Here is an 18,062-nt window from a genome sequence, read left to right on the forward strand (position 1 = left end):
CAAGCAGTAGGCAAATTACAGCTGATAATTCTATCATTTCCGCTTCACTGGCTGTGCAAAGTACGGAGGAGCGCAATCTTGCAAAAATATATATATATATATATATATATATATATATATCTTACCCACTCGTACATGTTGTTGAAGCGTTGGAGTAACGTTCGTGCACAATAGACTCTCATAGCGTTTACTAGTTACATCACAGGTAACAGAACACGCTGGACGCATCTCCTCGAAGAAAAAAAAAATAGGTCTATAATAAACGATGCGAAAAGGTAACAGGACCCGCAGGACTCATCTTCTCGAAAGGAAACACGGCCCTACGATAAACGATGCTGTCAACCCGCACCACACAGTCACCTTTGCAGAATGAAGTAATTCCTGGTATTGTGCGTGCGGAAGTTCCGTTGCCCATATCCTGCAATTCTTCGTATTAACATGTCCTTGGAGATGGAAATGGGCTTTGTCCATCCACAGAATGTTCCATAGCTATCCCTGGTCAACTTCCAGGTGAGCTGCAAATTCCAAAGGGAAAGTTTCTCTTGCTGTCAGGTCGGCAGGAAGCAACTCCAGTACATACACGATTTTGTATGGATAGCAGTGCAGGATGTTTCGTAGGATTTAATGCACCGTTCTTGCACGCGTGTCCAACGTTCGGGCAATTCCATGCGCACTGCATGTTTGCACACCACCACTCGACTCCCTCCTGTGACGATGTAGCTACTTCTTCGACAGACGTAGCTACTTCTTCGACAGACGTCAGATCAACAGCTTTCCTCGCTGTGCTGCATGGCACTTCAAAAGAACATGTCTTCCCGAATTTTTAATCATTTTCTCGAGACCGTTAGCAGACGTCCGACCAACGCCTTTTTTCACACCCTCGAGTGTTCAAATGTGTGTGAAATCTTATGGGGCTGACCGCTAAGGTCATCAGTCCCTAAGCTTACACACTACTTAACCTAAATTATTCTGAGGACAAACACACATACACTCATGCCCGAGGGAGGGCTCGAACCTCCGCCGGGACCAGCCGCACAATCGACGACTACAGCGTCTTAGAACGCGCGGTTCCTCGAGTGTCTGCAACTTCTGCAAGGCTACTGGGCGACGGGCGCAGACACCGTTCTTGTTAAAGAGCTTTACTAGTAGTGCGCGGTCCTTCACGAAGACAGTCACGTTGAGCGTCTCGGGCGCCAACTGAGGAATGGCCGTGTGTCGCGCTTCTGTTGGTGTGCATATTCTGACGCTCACTGCGCCATCTATTGTTCAAATTCCCGCCCTCCGCCCCCCCCTCACATCAATAATACACTGTTCAAATTTGACTTCATTCTGACCTGTAGTCCTGTTTCTACAGCGTTTTGAAACAGGAACTTTAACTACGAACACCACGTTAGTGTTGAGGGCAGTCAGCAGCAGTGGACGGTCTGGTTGCAGGCGTGCTGCGCTGCCTGTGGGACGGCGTGTCGCGGCACTGCGAGGTGCGGGCGGGCAGCCTGGAGGTGCTGGGTTCGGAGCCCGGCTGCTGCCTGCGGCTGCCGCTGTGCCGCCTCCACCTGCGGCCGCACCCCGCCCTGCCCCGCGCCTTCACGCTGGGCACCGACCCCGAGGCTCCCGCGGCCGCCTTCCAGGTGAGTCCAGCCTACAGAATCTCCAGGTGTCACCTATCGTTTTGCATGGCACCCCACCCCAACCTCTGTTGTGGATGTCATCCTCTGTCCTTTTGAGTCCTTTGTATGAAACCTGGACCGGCCTTCGTAGCCGAGGTCGCTAACGCACGCATGTTCAGTGGCGTTAGACTCGGAGGTAAGCCGGTTCTAATACTGGTGGTGGATGGAATTTTCACTGTCAGTATTTCGATCGCAAGGGGAGGAGAGGTAGTGGCGTAAAGTTCCTGAACACCAGTCTTGAATACATTCCAAACCTCGTCACAATGTCACACGAAGAAAAGGAGTGTTGATGGTGATCTGTCCGCCGGATTCGGACGTTAAGCTCCGTGGGCACATGGTGCTTTTCGAGAGGAGCGGGCTACAGCGCGGCACTTTATTTGACCCACTCTCCCTTTGATCAATAACACAAACCCAGCACTACACTGTGCAAGCACTCAACACAAACACTCACACAGCACAGATACCAGATACGGTCGGAGAAAGGCATCAGCGTACCATCTCCACCAGGACCTTGCCGTGAGCGGCATGTGCCCCCCCCCCCCCGCCCCCCCCCCCCCCAAGCTCATTCCAAGAGTATCGGAATATTGTCTCTACATAATGCTACCGACACAGAATGACATTCGCATCAGCAATTAAAAGTCTGGCCACAAATGTAGGGGGAACTTGATGGATCTTCGTCGTGGCTGCCCAGTGTAACGCATTCCAAGACTAATAGAAAAGAACGAGTCTCCACAAAGGAAGTATCAGAATGGGACGGAAGTCAGTAAATGAGATGTACGTGTACTAACAAAACAATTACAATTTCAGAAAAATTGGATGGTATATTCAGGAGAAAGAGCTTCACAAACTGAGCAAATCAATGCGTTGGTTCACGGCTGGCCCTTTTGCATGCAGTTATTCTGCTTCGCATGATTTGGCAGATTTGTTGAACGTCCTCCTGGGGGATGCCATGCCAAATTTTGTTCAATTCGAGCTGGTTGGAGGGCCCCTGCTCATAAGGCTCTAAACGTTCCCAGTGTGGGAGATCTATCGACTCACCGTGTACAGGCCGGCAGTATCTTGCTGAAATGAAAGCCGAGAATGGCTTGCTATGAAAGCAACAAAACGGGACGTACGATATCTATAGTATCATTTCCGTGCCACTGTGCTTACAGGGTGCCGCGTTTGACAACCAAAGGAGTCGCATGGACAGAAATGGCACCCCACACAACACTTCTGGTTGTTTGACAGTTTGGTATCCTGCTACTGTCCGTGGCGCCCCAAGACGCGTCTTTGCTGGTCAGTGGGGTACATTCCGAAGCGGGGCCCATCACTACAGACCATTCTACTCCAATTAGTGAGATTCACGGCCAAAGACATGAATGTAAATGGTTCATAAAAAAATGTTTGATCGACTTTCCTAGATGCATCCTTAAACCAAACAAGGAAAAAGAATCATTAAAGTGTCCAAAAATGCTTAAGAACTGATTTGTAATTAAAAGTACGTCATATTTGTTAAAGATTATCAGCAACTCACTTCCTGTCATAGTTACTCAAAGTTTAATCGGCTGGTAAAAACTTCTACAATTTGTTCACACTGTGCTCTTACTATTACAGACCGAATAATTTCTCAGAACATGGACTGCTCAATCTCTTACAAGTCTCGCAAGCGGATCCAGTGCTGTAATTAGTAAGTTCTCATTTCCAGCAGCTTCCAGTAGTATAGAACCTGGCAGGATATTTGCAAAAAGGATAAGTTTTCTTACTGCGAATATGTCTATACGGTCGCTATTTATCTATTTGAAGTTCACTTTACCCTAAATGCGCAATAAAATTTAGTAAATCTAACCCACTCAGGCACATGTATCTATGAAGTAAGAGTGTAGAATGATTTCTACAATCTTTGAAATTGTCTTTATATGCCAAAATCTTCAATTCGTATGGATGGATGCCATGCTTCTTTCTTCCCAAAGTAACGTTAAATTGTGGATAGTGCAGGATAATATACATCAGTACTCCTGAAACCACCTGACAGTGCGTAGCGGAGGGTACTTCTGGTACCACTAACTGATCCCACCCTTCCCTGTTCCATTCGCGAATGGCGTGCGGGAGGAATGATTAACGTAAAGCCTCTGTATTGGCTCTAATTTCTCAAATTTTCTCGTCGCGGTCATTTCGCGAGATGTATGTGGGAAGAAGTAACAAGGCATGTTGTCAGACTCTTCCACAAAAGCGCTCTCTCGAAATTTCAGTAGTAAACTTCTCCCTAATGCACAACGCCTCTCTTTTTAACGTCTGCGGCTGGAGTTACTTGAGCACCTGTGTAACGCTCTCCCACCGAACAAACGATCCTATGACGAAACGCGCCCCTCTTCGTTGTATCTCTCTAAGTCCTGCCTGCTTATGATTCTAGATTGATGGACAATACTGAAGACCAAGCGCCTTGTAAGCCACATATTTCGTGGGTGAGCTAGATTTTCTTAAAATCCTTCCTATGAACCATTGTGACATCCGCTTTTCGTACTATTTGTTTTATGTGGTTATTACTTTTAAGGCAGCTCTGGATAGTGAATCATAGATATTTTGCGGTAGATACTGTTTTCAGCAGTTAGTCATAAATAGTGTAACTGTACCGTACGTATTTTCTTTTTCCGTGAATGCGTTATTACGTTAGTGGTGCTGTATTTATTATTACTACTACTACTACTACTACTACTACTACTACTGTTTCCAAATTCTGACTCGTTTTTGATAGCAAATTTCACAGGAGAGTCAATGTGCTACAATACATGCCTAATTTTTAAGAAGTTGTCTCGACCGTTTACGTGCAACTAATCCTTTGAGTGGAACTGTCCCAGACAATTATTCTGCATAGAATTATTAACTGAAAGTACGCAAAATTAGTCAACTTTCAGATGCTTCCATCAATACTCTCAACAATACCTATATAGCAAAGGTTGCTGAATTCAAGCATTTGGCAACATCTGTTATCAGTAATCCCATTCCAGATTCACAGAGAATCGAGGTCTCGCATATAAAATAGTTTCTAAGAGGTGATTAGTCTACAAATGAGTTATTGTGTTAATTTGACTTTAATCATGTAAAAATATTATTGCTGAAGATCTGAAATATTAAGTTCTTTTTACTAATTTCGAATTATCCACCAGAAGACTGGTAAAAAAACCAGAAATTGTAAACAAATAAATTAAAACACCTTTATATGTTCATGTAAGACCATTTTGGCAAATTGCGTAGTTTTAAAAATACACAGTCTCCCAGTTCGTACCAAGGCTCTTGGAGGGGTTCTGATGGTTTTAAGGATGAAAGCTACCATCATGTAAGGCGAAAGACTAGAGCCCAAGTACCATGATGTGTCATTTTCTTTTACTACTTTATTGACATCAATACCTCTGAAACTGGCAATCAACACGGATTGAGTAAGATATAAAATCTCAATGATAAGGCAATAAAAAGAGGTAGACCTTGATTAACAACAGTTTCAGCTAACCCAAATTATCAAGTAGCTCGTAATTTAATTATAAGGGAACAGGCATGCCTTCAATAATAACAGCTTCAGTTAAGTAAGATTACCAAATAGAAAACAGGCACGCCTTGATGAATAACTGCTTCATTTAAGTAACCAATGCTTTGAATTGGCTCTTCACGAGGGGAGCGCCGTAAGGCTTAAACGCAAGGAGGCCAAGACTACACCAAACAGGAAGGCTAAGAAAGGTTACACCGAGAGTACCGCCTTTCCAAGATCCTTTCCGTTGGGGTACAGACCGACAAAGAACTATTGACACAGCAATGTTAATTACATGAAAGTAATAGTAACTAGCCGAACGGTGTATCCGCGTAACTGCAAGATACCGCCTCTACAATGACGGCGAAACGCCCGAAAGAAAACTAGGCTGCCAAACCAAATTCCATAGCCTCAGCAAATGCAAATTTTGTGACGCAGGCACCTCCTAAGCCAATACAATTAACAGAGCGATGACTACTGCAGTGCCCGAAGGTGTCTCGAAACCAGCACCCGGTCATATTACAAGAGAAAGGCACTTACATGGTGTTCGAAGAGGGTTGGCAGCGGGCGGCTTCTTCAAGCCTATCTAACGGCTTCCAGAGGAAAACATAAATTTGATTTTCAGTATTTCAAGAACGACTTTCAAATTTTAAATACAGGTGTAATCTACTCATTAAGTAATAAAATCGTGGGTTAAAGGCTTATCGGAAGTGTTAAAGTTGAAAACTAAGTATTTTTCTTCAGGCAGCGTAATTCGCAGTGTGCAGATTACCCACACCATATTCGTCCCATATTTAAGAGTGAGACCACCGAATGACTTCTGACAAACCTTACACTTAATTTCGAGCCTTTTTGAAGCTTTTATCGGTTACACGACCAAAAAAAAAATCAACGAAAGGAAAATTGCTTAACTTATTTAATTTTCGTCGTTCATACAGTAAGGCTTCAGCATCAGGAGCGACGTTTTAATTGAGTATTTCTTCACTAATGACTCGATTCATAATAGGAGCAGCCGGCGCTACTGATTATGTTACTTTCAGTATCACAGCACCTAGTACTTCGGATAATAAAGGCAAGGTTAAGGGCATTGGTTCACGGGCCGTGGTTGACGGTCCGCGTGTATTTCGTGGAGGTATTTTGAATTTTACCATTAGGTCTGATGCAGTCAGTCAAGTTTACGGTTGCCTTACAGTATCTATTACTCGCTGTGGAGGCACGAGAGGGTGTTGGTGGCCTTTAAAGTTGTAATAATTGTGACATCATTACGTGCCCTACTTTTAATATTGGTGAAGTTTGCTATAATGACATCGGTGCTCCTTACTTTTACTCTACGGTGCCTTCCTTAGTTAGGAGAAGCAATCCTCTTACATTGCACTTGCATTACGGAGAGGTTTCGGGAACTAAAATTGGGATCGCTGGAGGAAAGGTGACGTTCCTCTCGACGGGCACAATTGAGAAAATTAAGAGAATCGGTATTTCAGGCTGGCTGCAGAACGATTCTACGGCCGCCAACGTACGTTTCGCATAGGGACCACGAAGTTTAGGGCTCGTGCGGAAGACTATAAATGTCGTTTATCTCTCGCTCTATTTGCAAGTGGAACGGAAAAGGCAATGACTCAGTAGTGGTCCAGGGTACCATCCTCCACGTACCACACAGTGGTTAGCGGAGTCTGTACATAGATGGAGATATTTTGCAGAGAGTATCAGCGTGTACCGTTGAATGTACAATTTCTGTTTAAAAAATTGCGGAACATTGGTAATTTGGCGCCAATCGTGTGTTGGAGCCAAATGCGGTTGGCAGCCCTGTATACGCCTGTGTTTGATGTGTAACTACCGGAAGTTTCATTGTTGTATATCGGTTTGTTATTGTTCAGTGCTGTCTAGAGTAGAACTTTGTGTCGCGCAGTTTGCGAATTTACAGATGAGTTAGAGGAGTAACGCGTCTGCATTAAATTTTGCGAGAAACTCACGAAAATCTTCAGACACACACATCAAATGACAGGAATCCTAGTATGATAACCACTTAAGCCGTACTTGATGTTACAGAATGGTTCACACGGTTTAAAATTGACGGGAAGGAAGTTAAATATGACCCTCGTTGAGGACGCACTTCGACGTCTACCGACTACGATGACGTCACGAACGTCAACGAAACTGTGCTTGCCAATCGAAGACTGATTGCCCGAGAGATTGCAGAAGAATTTAACATTTCAGTTGGATCATGTCATGAAATCGTGACACAACATCTTGGAATGCATCGTATTCAAACCAAGTTCGTCCCATGGGCTATGATAGGTTCAAATGGCTCTGAGCACTATGGGACTTAATATCTATGGTCATCAGTCCCCTAGAACTTAGAACTAGTTAAACCTAACTAACCTAAGGACATCACACAACAACCATTCATCACGAGGCAGAGATAATCCCTGACCCCGCCGGGAATCGAACCCGGGCGCGGGAAGCGAGAACGCCACCACGCCACCACGCTACCACACGACCACGAGCTGCGGGCATATGGGCTATGAGTCAAGATCAGAAATACCTTCGCCTCGCAATCTGTGAAGACCGCCTGAATCGCGCAAATTTTCCGTAAGAGAACAATGAGTGGTGACGAGATGTGGCTCTGTGGCTATGATACTGAGACCAAGATTACATCTTCACAACGGGCCGGAAAGCATCAGGTCAAGTGAAATGTCAAAGCCACGCTGATAGTTTTCTTCGACTTAGAAGGATTAGTTCATCATGAAATTGTGTGTCAGGGACAAACTATTAATCGATTATACTATCAAGACGTGTTGCGACGCAAGCGAGAAAATGTGACAAGGAAGCAGCTTGAAATGTGGAGGGACAATTCATAGCTCATCAATTACGATAACGCACCCGCACATGTACCCCTGTTGGTGCATAACTATTGCACAAAAAACGAAGTCATTCTGCTGCCTCATCCTTCGTACTCTCCTTACCTGGCCATTGCGGACTTCTTTTTGTTTCCAAAGTTTAAAATCGCTCTGAAGGGACGAAAAAAAATGATTCAAATGGCTCTGAGCACTATGGGACTCAACTTCTAAGGTCATCAGTCCCCTAGAACTTAGAAGTACTTAAACCTAACAAACCTAGGGACTTTACACACATCCATGTCCGAGGCAGGATTCGAACCTGCGACCGTAGCAGTCGCACGGTTCCGGACTGCGCGCCTTGAACCGCGAGACCACCGCGGCCGGCGAAAGGACGAAGATCTGCAACGATAGATAATATAAAAGAAAACTAGCACGATCCAGCAAAAGGCGTACCCAGACTGCTTCAAGAACTGGAAACGGCGTTGGGGGTACTGATTGTGGAGGAGAGTATTTCGAAGAAGATTATGCCCAATAAGTACAAGGTAAGCGTAGAAAAATTTTCTGGACAAAGTTCCGGAATTTTTTGTACGGACCTTACACTTCGAATAGTACGTGATTTAACGACACGTTCTTCAGCGAGTATGGTGTCATAAACACGGCGGTAGGTGAAAAACTAGCTTTTTACAAAGATAGTTTGTTTTTACACTTGGGAGTTCGATTCTTTAATGAATCAGGGGTGGGAGGTAGGATTACTGCTTTATTCCTGACAGTGACAGTCTGTTCCACAACCGGCTCTATGTGTCTGAAAACAACTGAGACACTGTAACGGGCCGCATCTCGAAGAGCCCACTCTTCTATTCCTTCTTGCAGGAATAGAAGTTTGAAAACAAAAGAGAAACGCTTGCCGTGTGCAGATGTCTTGTTCAGTGCTGGGTGGAGTGAGGAATGATCTGTTTTGTGTCACTGCGCCATAAAAAAACTGGCTCCGCTTTTAACATCGGCCGCGTTATGGAGATTGACTACAACTGGTTAGTGCCAGCTGTTCCGTAAGGCGAGCGTACTCGAAGGAAGTCGTAAAGGGCCGCGACGCCAATAAAAAAAAAAGTCGCCCGCGACCCTGCAGTGATACGTAACAGTACTGCTGCTGCTGCGACCACGCGTCCCCATTCCACTGTACTGCGCCCGCCCCTCTTCGGCGCCGCGGTATCAGCTGATTTACGACGACTGTCGAAGCCGGGCGGTGACGTCCGATGTCACTCGCCTAGCAGAAAAAAAACTTCCGCTCCCATCTGGCACGTCACAGGCTCCGGACAACCGTAGCAGGCGGCAGTGTAACAGCGACACCCGAAGCCTTATTTACACTGGAGCGAATGTAAGCGAACTCTGCGATGGCGTGGCGATCGAGCACTCGCAAACAATTTTCCAGTGTTCGCTGCAGTTCGCCTCTACCTGTGAACACGCGTTTGCACTAGCGGGAACGGAAGACAACACGAAATTAACGATCGTCTCCTACGATCGCTGCGTTATAGTTTCTTGCCGCTGATAGTATTCACACAGGGTACAACATTATCTAGACTAACCTAAAAAAAAGTCACAACACCAAGGAGTTGTTGTGGGATGTTAAGAAAATTGGTAGGAGTGTTTCTACATCTGAAAGATGGCGTCTGTTCAAATTTCGCGCCAGTCGCAGAATAATGGCGGTAGAAGCGCCACTATGAGGATGCATGTAAGTTTTGCTTTAATACTCGCTGTAAGGATCTTCAGCTTTAGTTACTTTAGAGGTTCGACGTAAAGAGTTAGCCTTGAATGCCCTTGAGGCGACAAAGGCGCCATTCAAAATGGTTCAAATGGCTCTGAGCACTAAGCGACTTAACTTCTTAGGTCATCAGTCACCTAGAACTTAGAACTAATTAAACCTAACTAACATACGGACATCACACACATCCATGCCCGAGGCAGGATTCGAACCTGCGATCGTAGCGGTCACTCGGCTCCAGACTGTAGCGCCTAGGACCGCACGGCCACTGCGGCCGGCTAAAGGCGCCATTATAAACACCTCAGTGAGTTTGAACGGGGCCGCGTAATAGGACTGCGAAAAGCTGGATATTCCTTCTGCGATACTGCAAAAAGATTTGGCAGAAATGTAGAAACTGCACATTATTGACGGCAGCATGATCACGAGAATGTACGGTCGCATGAAGACCAGGCTGAGGACGGCCACGTGGCACTACCGAGAGGAAAGATCCTCGTGTTTGGTGTACGCCTCTGGCGCATCTTACTGCACCTGCAGCAGTCACCTGAACAGCAGTTGGTACCACTGTGACACAACGAACTGTTGCAAATAGATTACTTCAGGCACATGTCCTAGCCAGATGCCCTGTAGCGTGCATTCCCCAGTCGCCAAACCACCATCTCTTGCAGTTTGAGTGGTGCAAAGTGAAACCTCATTGGAGGAAGCTGGTTTCCATATCCCTGCACCTTACTTCAGACCTTGGTGTTCTTGCAACAGTTCATGATATTCTATATTTCTTCAATGGTGGGTCATTGATCATGGTTTATGATTCAACATACATGGAGAACGTCTCCATTTAGGTTCCTCTGTGTTGAGAGCCTTCTGTAAATTAAATTATTATTATTATTATTATTATTATAATTATTATTATTATTATTATTATTATTATTATTATGAAATAATAATAATAATAATAATAATAATAATAATAATAATAATAATAATAATAATAATAATATTTTCCAAGCACTCCGCAATGCCAAAAATTTGAGTTACTTTAAGGTTTAACATCCCATCGACGTAGAGTTTAGTAGAGATGCAGCACAACCTCGAACTGAGGAAGGAAATCGGCTGTGTCTATTTTCAAGGTACCGTCGCTGCATTATTTAGGGAAGCCACGGAACCTGTGAGCCCGGATGAAAGTCTGAGCGACATTGTGCAGTGGTGATACACATGGTACAGTCACTGCAACGTAATCTGTAACAGAAATTGATATAGGCCAAAGCAGTGAATTAAATTTGTTCCAGCTCTGGGATTCAAACTCGGGGCTCCTGCTATTTAGGCTGATATGTTATTTGTTACTCCACACTGGCGCTAGACATACCACAGATAGATTGACTGCCGTAGTACATCTGACTCATTTCAACTCACGCCTCAGTCCACTGCTAATCGCCTTCTAAACGCGCATCAGTATTGCAGACACACTCCGAAATTGGGATAGCATCTTTGCAATGATTGACATGCGGTTAATCCTTCATATACCTCAGTTGTAGGTGATAAATTAATCATACATCGTTGGTATTCCCGAGAGTACCGAGTCTCACCTTTAACCCATTTCTGCCTAGCGTAACATATGTCACATAACGTTTTGCCTTGCGGTTTTGACGTATAAAAACAGGTTAGGTGGTGAACCTGAGACTGATCACTGTCATGACGATGAACCAGTCATGGCATTAATCTGTGAGACGATACTCTAAACATATTAAGTAAAGAATCTCCATGCCCCAACCACTAGTTATCGGAGAACATAACAAGAATATGGGTTGGGGGGGGGGGGGGGGAGGGGTGAAGATGGGTTCTTGTCAGGATATAGCTCTCTGTACAGTTCTGCTTCCTGTGTATCATTTTGCCTACCTTCAACAACAACAACAACAATAATAATAATAATAATAATAATAATAATAATAATAATAATAATAATAATAATAATAATAATAAAAGAAACGTTACATCGATGCAGTTTGCACGAGGAACAGCCTAACAGCCTTTAAATACTGTTGTGTAGAGTACGCATACGGTAAAAGGACTAAACTGCTGTATTAAATGTAGCCGTACATAGTAAAACAGTAATTCAATTACTGTTCTCCTATCTTAAAATCCCCATAGATGAGTAGCATTTCTAGCTTCTCTTCGTTGGTGTACGTTCTACCCACACAACTCTTCAACTGCCGATGTTTGACGGAATGACGGGTGCGCATTCTACTTATGTTTACAGTTGTACTTCGTCTACGTCAGCACGTGGATGTGTTCCATTACCCCGGGTACCTGCACTAAGTAGCGTCAATGTTGTGTTATGTAATTAATAACGTTGTGTTTCAGTGATGGTACACTGATACATTTTTGAGCAGTTTTTTAGGAGAGGAAATGAATTATTTCTTTTGCTTCGCCCTTATCCCGCATTGTGCGCAAGGTCGGCAGGGTTAAGTACGGATTTGGCATGGTTAAGTTAAGGCGTGACCGGATGACCTTCCTACCGCCACCCCATACCCCCTGGGACGGAATTAGTGCACCCCAGCTGTCTGCGTCTAGTGTAAATCGTGAAATAATGTGAATGTCTTTCATATGTCTGCGAGTCGAGGAACTGAGGCGGGACGTGGGGACCAGCCCAGTATTCACCTAGTAGGATGTGGGAAACCGCCTAAAAACCACATCCAGGCTGGCCGGCACACCGGCGGGCAGATTCGATCCGGGGCCGGCGCGCCTACCCGAGTCCAGGAAGCAGCGCGTTAGCGCTCTCGGCTATCCTAGCGGGTTAGGAGAGGAAATGAATTACCGGATAAAAAATACAGGGTGACATTTAAAAAAGTCTTACTGCTGTTCATATCATCGTAAAAAAAGACACAACGAAGGCAATCATGCCGACTGATGTCCCCCTGACGGCTAAAGAACATTTGCTTGAAACATATTGTACTTTGCATCTGGACAAATAGTTATTTAGGGTGGTCAAGATAAATAGGACACCCTTCTACAGAAAAGTAAGAACGAATACGCCACAACTACAGTTTCCGTGCTGAATGTGATATCTTACCTAACTTCCAATGCAACAATCCCTAGAGGGCCCAGTCACATTGCAGGCTATTCATATCAAAGTAGAGTGCTTCATGACATCAGATACGGCAAGAATAATCATCTGGTAGCTATGGTGCCACAGAAAGGAAAGGATGATCTGCCACAGAAACCAGCAAAGGCACTAAAAGACCAATGTGCTGCAAATGTGATGTTGGTTTATCCGCAGTGTTTTGGCAGAAAATGAGTGCTGTTTCCTAGACATGGTGTAAGTGACATACAATGCATTATTTTATTTACTGACATGAACTTCTCGGACAGTGTATGTTGTGCATAGCGTGACATGTATGTTACACCCTCTTTTGCTTAAGTAATTGGCTCTGAGCACTATGGTACTTAACATCTGAGGTCATCAGTCCCCTAGAACTTAGAACTACGTAAACCTAACTAACCTAAGGACATCACACACATCCATGACCGAGGCAGAACTCGAACCTGCGACCGTAGCGGTCGCGCGGTTCCAGACTGAAGTGCCTAGAACCGCTCGTCCACACCGGCCGGCTTAAGTAACTAATTACTTCTTTGTTTAGATTTTGCAGTATGTTTCTTTGACAGTAACAAATACGTATCTTATCTAATTTGCAATGTTCAGAAGCGAAAAATAATTCAGGCGAAAATGGGTAAGTTCATTGCTTCGGCCTACGTCATTGTCATAGATAAAGGTGAGACTCAACTCACCTCAGAAATACCAACTATATAATGATCGATATAGAGGAAAAGGTGCGTGCAGGCGTGAAGGACTTGAAAAACCTTTCCAATTAAACGGGTGAACATGCCCTTCAGGGTGTCCCACCCATTCATGCCGTACGACTTCTCTTTATAGTTAAAGTAATCTCTTCGCATGCCTGGTTAGATGTAAATAAAATACATAAATAAAAACTCTAGTCCACTCTGTGCAATACAGAGTCAAGAATGCGAAAAGGGAAGCAGTGCAGAATTTTTCGCGACGAGATCTTCCTGTACTATTTAAAAGATGGCGTGTTTCTCTGGCTAGCCAAGATGTTACGCTCTCGATCATAACAGATTTCTGTGTCTCCAGAGGAGTTTGAAACCCTTGGCATATCTAGGACGCCATATAATATCCCGCTCCTTCTCTATTTTTTCTGCAATGAAACATTAACCTGGCGTGCTATGCGTGCTCACATAGCGTAAGAGGCAGTCCGAAGCACTAAGATGAATTACCGAAGGACGGTTAGCTCACGGGGAGCTGAATTTTGGCAGTCTCCCGGGTGAGTACAGTGTTAGAGAGGAGCCTTTAATTTCGCACTGAGTTACGGCGACCTTTATAATGTAATTTACGGGCGGAGGCAGCCAGACGCCTGATGAAGGGATTAAAATACGCGCCCCGGATTTATGGGGTGGCACTGCAGTACAGTATGGCGCCGCGCCGCTAGATGTCACCACTGGGTTGGGGGGCTCAAAGTGGGCCCCGGCACCGACCGGCCGTGGGGTATTCGGCTATTCGGGTCGGCAGCTCTCTGCTCCTCTTCTTTCCCGAGAATCCGCTTACAGCTCAGCTACCCATGTTCCGAGCTGAGCCGCTAGCGCAGGGGTTTAATGCAGTATTCCGCTGGATAGCAACCGTTCAGGAGCGCCCTAGAGATTCGATACGAAGTACTGGTGAATGAAAACGCCAAAAAACAGATACACATCTGTTCTGCCATGATTGCTTCATCTGTGAAACAGTGTCGATGAGAATCGATTTGGAATCATTTCTTTCTAGGCAAATACGATGGTAATCCCAAAAGTAAGGTCTCCTATTTTTTATAAGTACATACGCCTGTTTATTTCTACAATGGTTTAAATAATGTTACAGCTTGAACATTTAGCTATTTTTAGTCGTAATCACAATTTCTGTCGATGCATTTTTGTAGACGCTTTGGCAGTTTTTGTATGCCCATGTCCTACCAGCTCGCCGCCATGCTGTTCAGAAAGTTATGAACCGTTTGTTCCCCTCCAGCACTTCGCATTTCCCTACGGGTCTGCCCACAAATCCCACCACCACCTATATCCCCACGCGTGCCCTACCTATACTGCGCAACTATTAGCCACGTTATCCTCCGTACACTATATAAGGGACCCACTGTCTCTGGCAGCTTGGTACAGAGTTACTGCATTTCCTTTGGTTTCTCGCCCCACTTAGTTTTTTGTCTTTGTTACACTGAAAATAGTGTTGACGTTATTCGCAGTGTCTCTTGCACGAAAACACTCTATTCACTCCCAGAATTTTCTACGATAGCAGTAACACTCATTTTACTTCTCGCCCTCAAGCTAGTATCCGGTACTGAATTGTTCAATCTAGGGCCTTGTTATCCGGTAGTGGTAGGTGTACATCAACAGTGATACACTAGGAGTACTATGGAAACGTTTGCTGAAGAAGAGTTGGCCAATAAAACACCTCATGTCTGGGTTCACTGAATACATTGGACGAGCGGCATGATGAAACTGTTCCTACAACGGTGGCTGCCACGTCACGGTATCGTAGCTTGTGTACATAGACGCCTACTTGAAACAGTTTTGTTTTGTAGATTAAAATGAGTTTACATGACAGGCTTATTCACAGTTCTGAACGTATTTTCATAGAAATAAAGGTGATCAGGATATCAAACCAAATGAATCATAATTCCATAACACTGTGCAAGGAATGGCCAGAGACCGTGGTTACCTTATACCTACACATTCTGAAGATACACCTGAAGAACCTCTGAAAGTTCGTCAGTGGAGTTCTGGTTCACCTTGTATAGCCTCGTCACCGATCCAAATAGGGATAGGCCAATCTACCAGCAAAAAAGATAGCAACACAGATTACTAACAATTTACGGTATTTGTCTAATACGAGTAGATACTTCAGTCAATTCTAGTCTAAAGTTGGTGCGTGGCACTAGTTCAGTATTCACTCTCACTGACCTGCCTTTAACTCTGATCTAGACCTAAATTCAGTGAACCATAACTAACGTACCCAGAAGTATGTCCAGTTGGGCTCTACAGAACAGCGGCTGTGGATAGATCCTTATGCTGTTTTGAGACACGGTGTTCATAATGTCGAACTGACTACTGACAAAGGGACCATCAGACCCGTTAATCACGAATTTTGATAAGCCTTAACTAAGTTGTAGAAGGACCTGTCCTGAATACCTATCTAGCGGCTTTTCATGCGACGGACCCTAGTTTGCGAGAAAATCGATGTTGAATTTTTGTGCGTACCTCTCAAGTCCGTAACGTTAAATCGGTCTCCGGCGAGTGAGCGTGGTGCAGATAATAAGGTTCATGGCCACCTACCTCCCTGGTGGTATGTGTTCAAGCCCCACCCATATACTTTTTTTTTCGAATTCATCGTACATAATCTCACTGAATAGTACATGTCATGCAAAGTTATTAAAAACAATTTTCGTCATAATAATATCATTAATAAATTAATCATTACAGAACACCCCGGCCAGAGTGGCCGAGCTGTTCTAGGCGCTACAGTCTGGAACCGCGCGACCGCTACGGTCGCAGGTTAGAATCCTGCCTCGGCCATGTATGTATGTGATGTCCTTAGGTTAGTTAGGTTTAAGTAATTCTAAGTTCTAGGGGACGGATGACCTCAGAAGTTAAATCCCATAGTGCTCAGAGCCATTTGATTTACAGCACACTCCTTCAAATGTGTGTTCCAAGGAGCTACCAACGATGGAAGAAGTATTACCAGCTGCGGAGGAATTCCTGATACAGACAAAAGTTCTCAGCCCTAATTTTACCGCACAAGCCCACTGCCAGAGGTAATCGACGTACAATAGATCCCTTGCGGAACAAGGAACGAAACCTAATTTGAGGAAGATGTCATTCCTTCACAGTAAAGAATAATATTACTGGATTACGAAAGAGATTTCGTTAAGTTTTCTTATGTATCCAACAACCATCCGGGAAATTTGGTGGAAATGTTCAAAAAAGAGTTGGCCAGTCGACTCATAAATTAAAAATGTAATTGTGATCTGCGTGGTATCAGGGAAGTTGACGGAAATGGTCCGTGAAGAGGTTTTAAAATCTTTCATTGTTCTGTATATAGGAAAAGAAAAATTTCTTTACGTTATTGATTCATGGGAGACCACACTGATCAGAAGCTTCACAATCATCTCTCTGTAGGTGAAAGATAAGCTCGCACGTGCGTACGTCCCACCTAATAGCAATCCAGTTCTACAAACTTGTGATGCTCATCTTTGCAGGCAGGTTCATGTTTTCGCGAAAAACACTTTAAACTGCTCTCTACTTGCTAAAAACTAATGGATAATTCGTTCTGAACGAAGATTCCATAAAATACGTTCTTCAACTTCGCATTAATTAGTGCATCTGCTTTCACAGGAATGATCAAAGACGCGCGGTTTGTATCTAGTGTGATCGAGGAGAGTATAATTTTTTTGAATTTCAAGGAACTATGTTTTGCGGTATTGCATCTAAATAACTACTGCTAGGCTGTAGCTTCTGTTAAATATGCGTGGCGCTATACCAGTTTCTATTTTGGTTTCTTATGCGACGAATACCATCCGTAATTATCTTCTAGCAGAGCAAGTGATGCAACCAATAGTCACTAAGACAATTTTGTAATCTATTCTGAAACAAACGAAATACACACTTGAAAGAATATTGCTGTAATATGTGAACTTTCAGAGAAACTAAAATGGCGAAAATGACTAATTCAGAATAATTTTGCGTGACATATGTTTCAAAGTTAATGATATTTTGTACGAGGTGCATTTAAGTTCTAAGGCCTCCGATTTTTTTTCTAATTAACTACTCACCCGAAATCGATGACACTGGCGTTACTTCTCTACGTAATCGCCCTGCAGACGTACACATTTTTCACAACGCTGACGCCATAATTCCATGGCAGCGGCGAAGGCTTCTTTAGGAGTCTGTTTTGACCACTGGAAAATCGCTGAGGCAATAGCACCACGGCTGGTGACTGTGCGACCACGGGGAGTGTCTTTCATTGTTGGAAAAAGACGAAAGTCACACGGAGCCAGGTCAGGTGAGTAGGGAGCATGAGGAATCACTTCAAAGTTGTTATCACGAAGAAACTGTTGCGTAACGTTAGCTCTATGTGCGGGTGCGTTGTCTTGGTGAAACAGCACACGCGCAGCCCTTACCGGACGTTTTTGTTGCAGTGCAGGAATGAATTTGTTCTTCAAAACATTTTCGTAGGATTCACCTGTTACCGTAGT

General features: G+C 44.2%; 1 protein-coding gene across 1 annotated transcript in view; it reads left to right on the top strand.

The window, feature by feature from the left end:
• LOC126335977 (uncharacterized) overlaps nt 1–18,062 on the top strand; it is a 478,518-nt gene that overhangs the window by 322,322 nt on the left and 138,134 nt on the right. Inside the window, exon 3 of the mRNA XM_049999454.1 lies at nt 1,435–1,628. Within this exon, the coding sequence (XP_049855411.1) occupies nt 1,435–1,628 (194 nt within the window). The remainder of the gene's footprint in view (nt 1–1,434; nt 1,629–18,062) is intronic.

The sequence above is a fragment of the Schistocerca gregaria genome, chromosome 2 (genome assembly GCF_023897955.1).
Source record: "Schistocerca gregaria isolate iqSchGreg1 chromosome 2, iqSchGreg1.2, whole genome shotgun sequence".
NCBI classification, from domain to species: domain Eukaryota; kingdom Metazoa; phylum Arthropoda; class Insecta; order Orthoptera; family Acrididae; genus Schistocerca; species Schistocerca gregaria.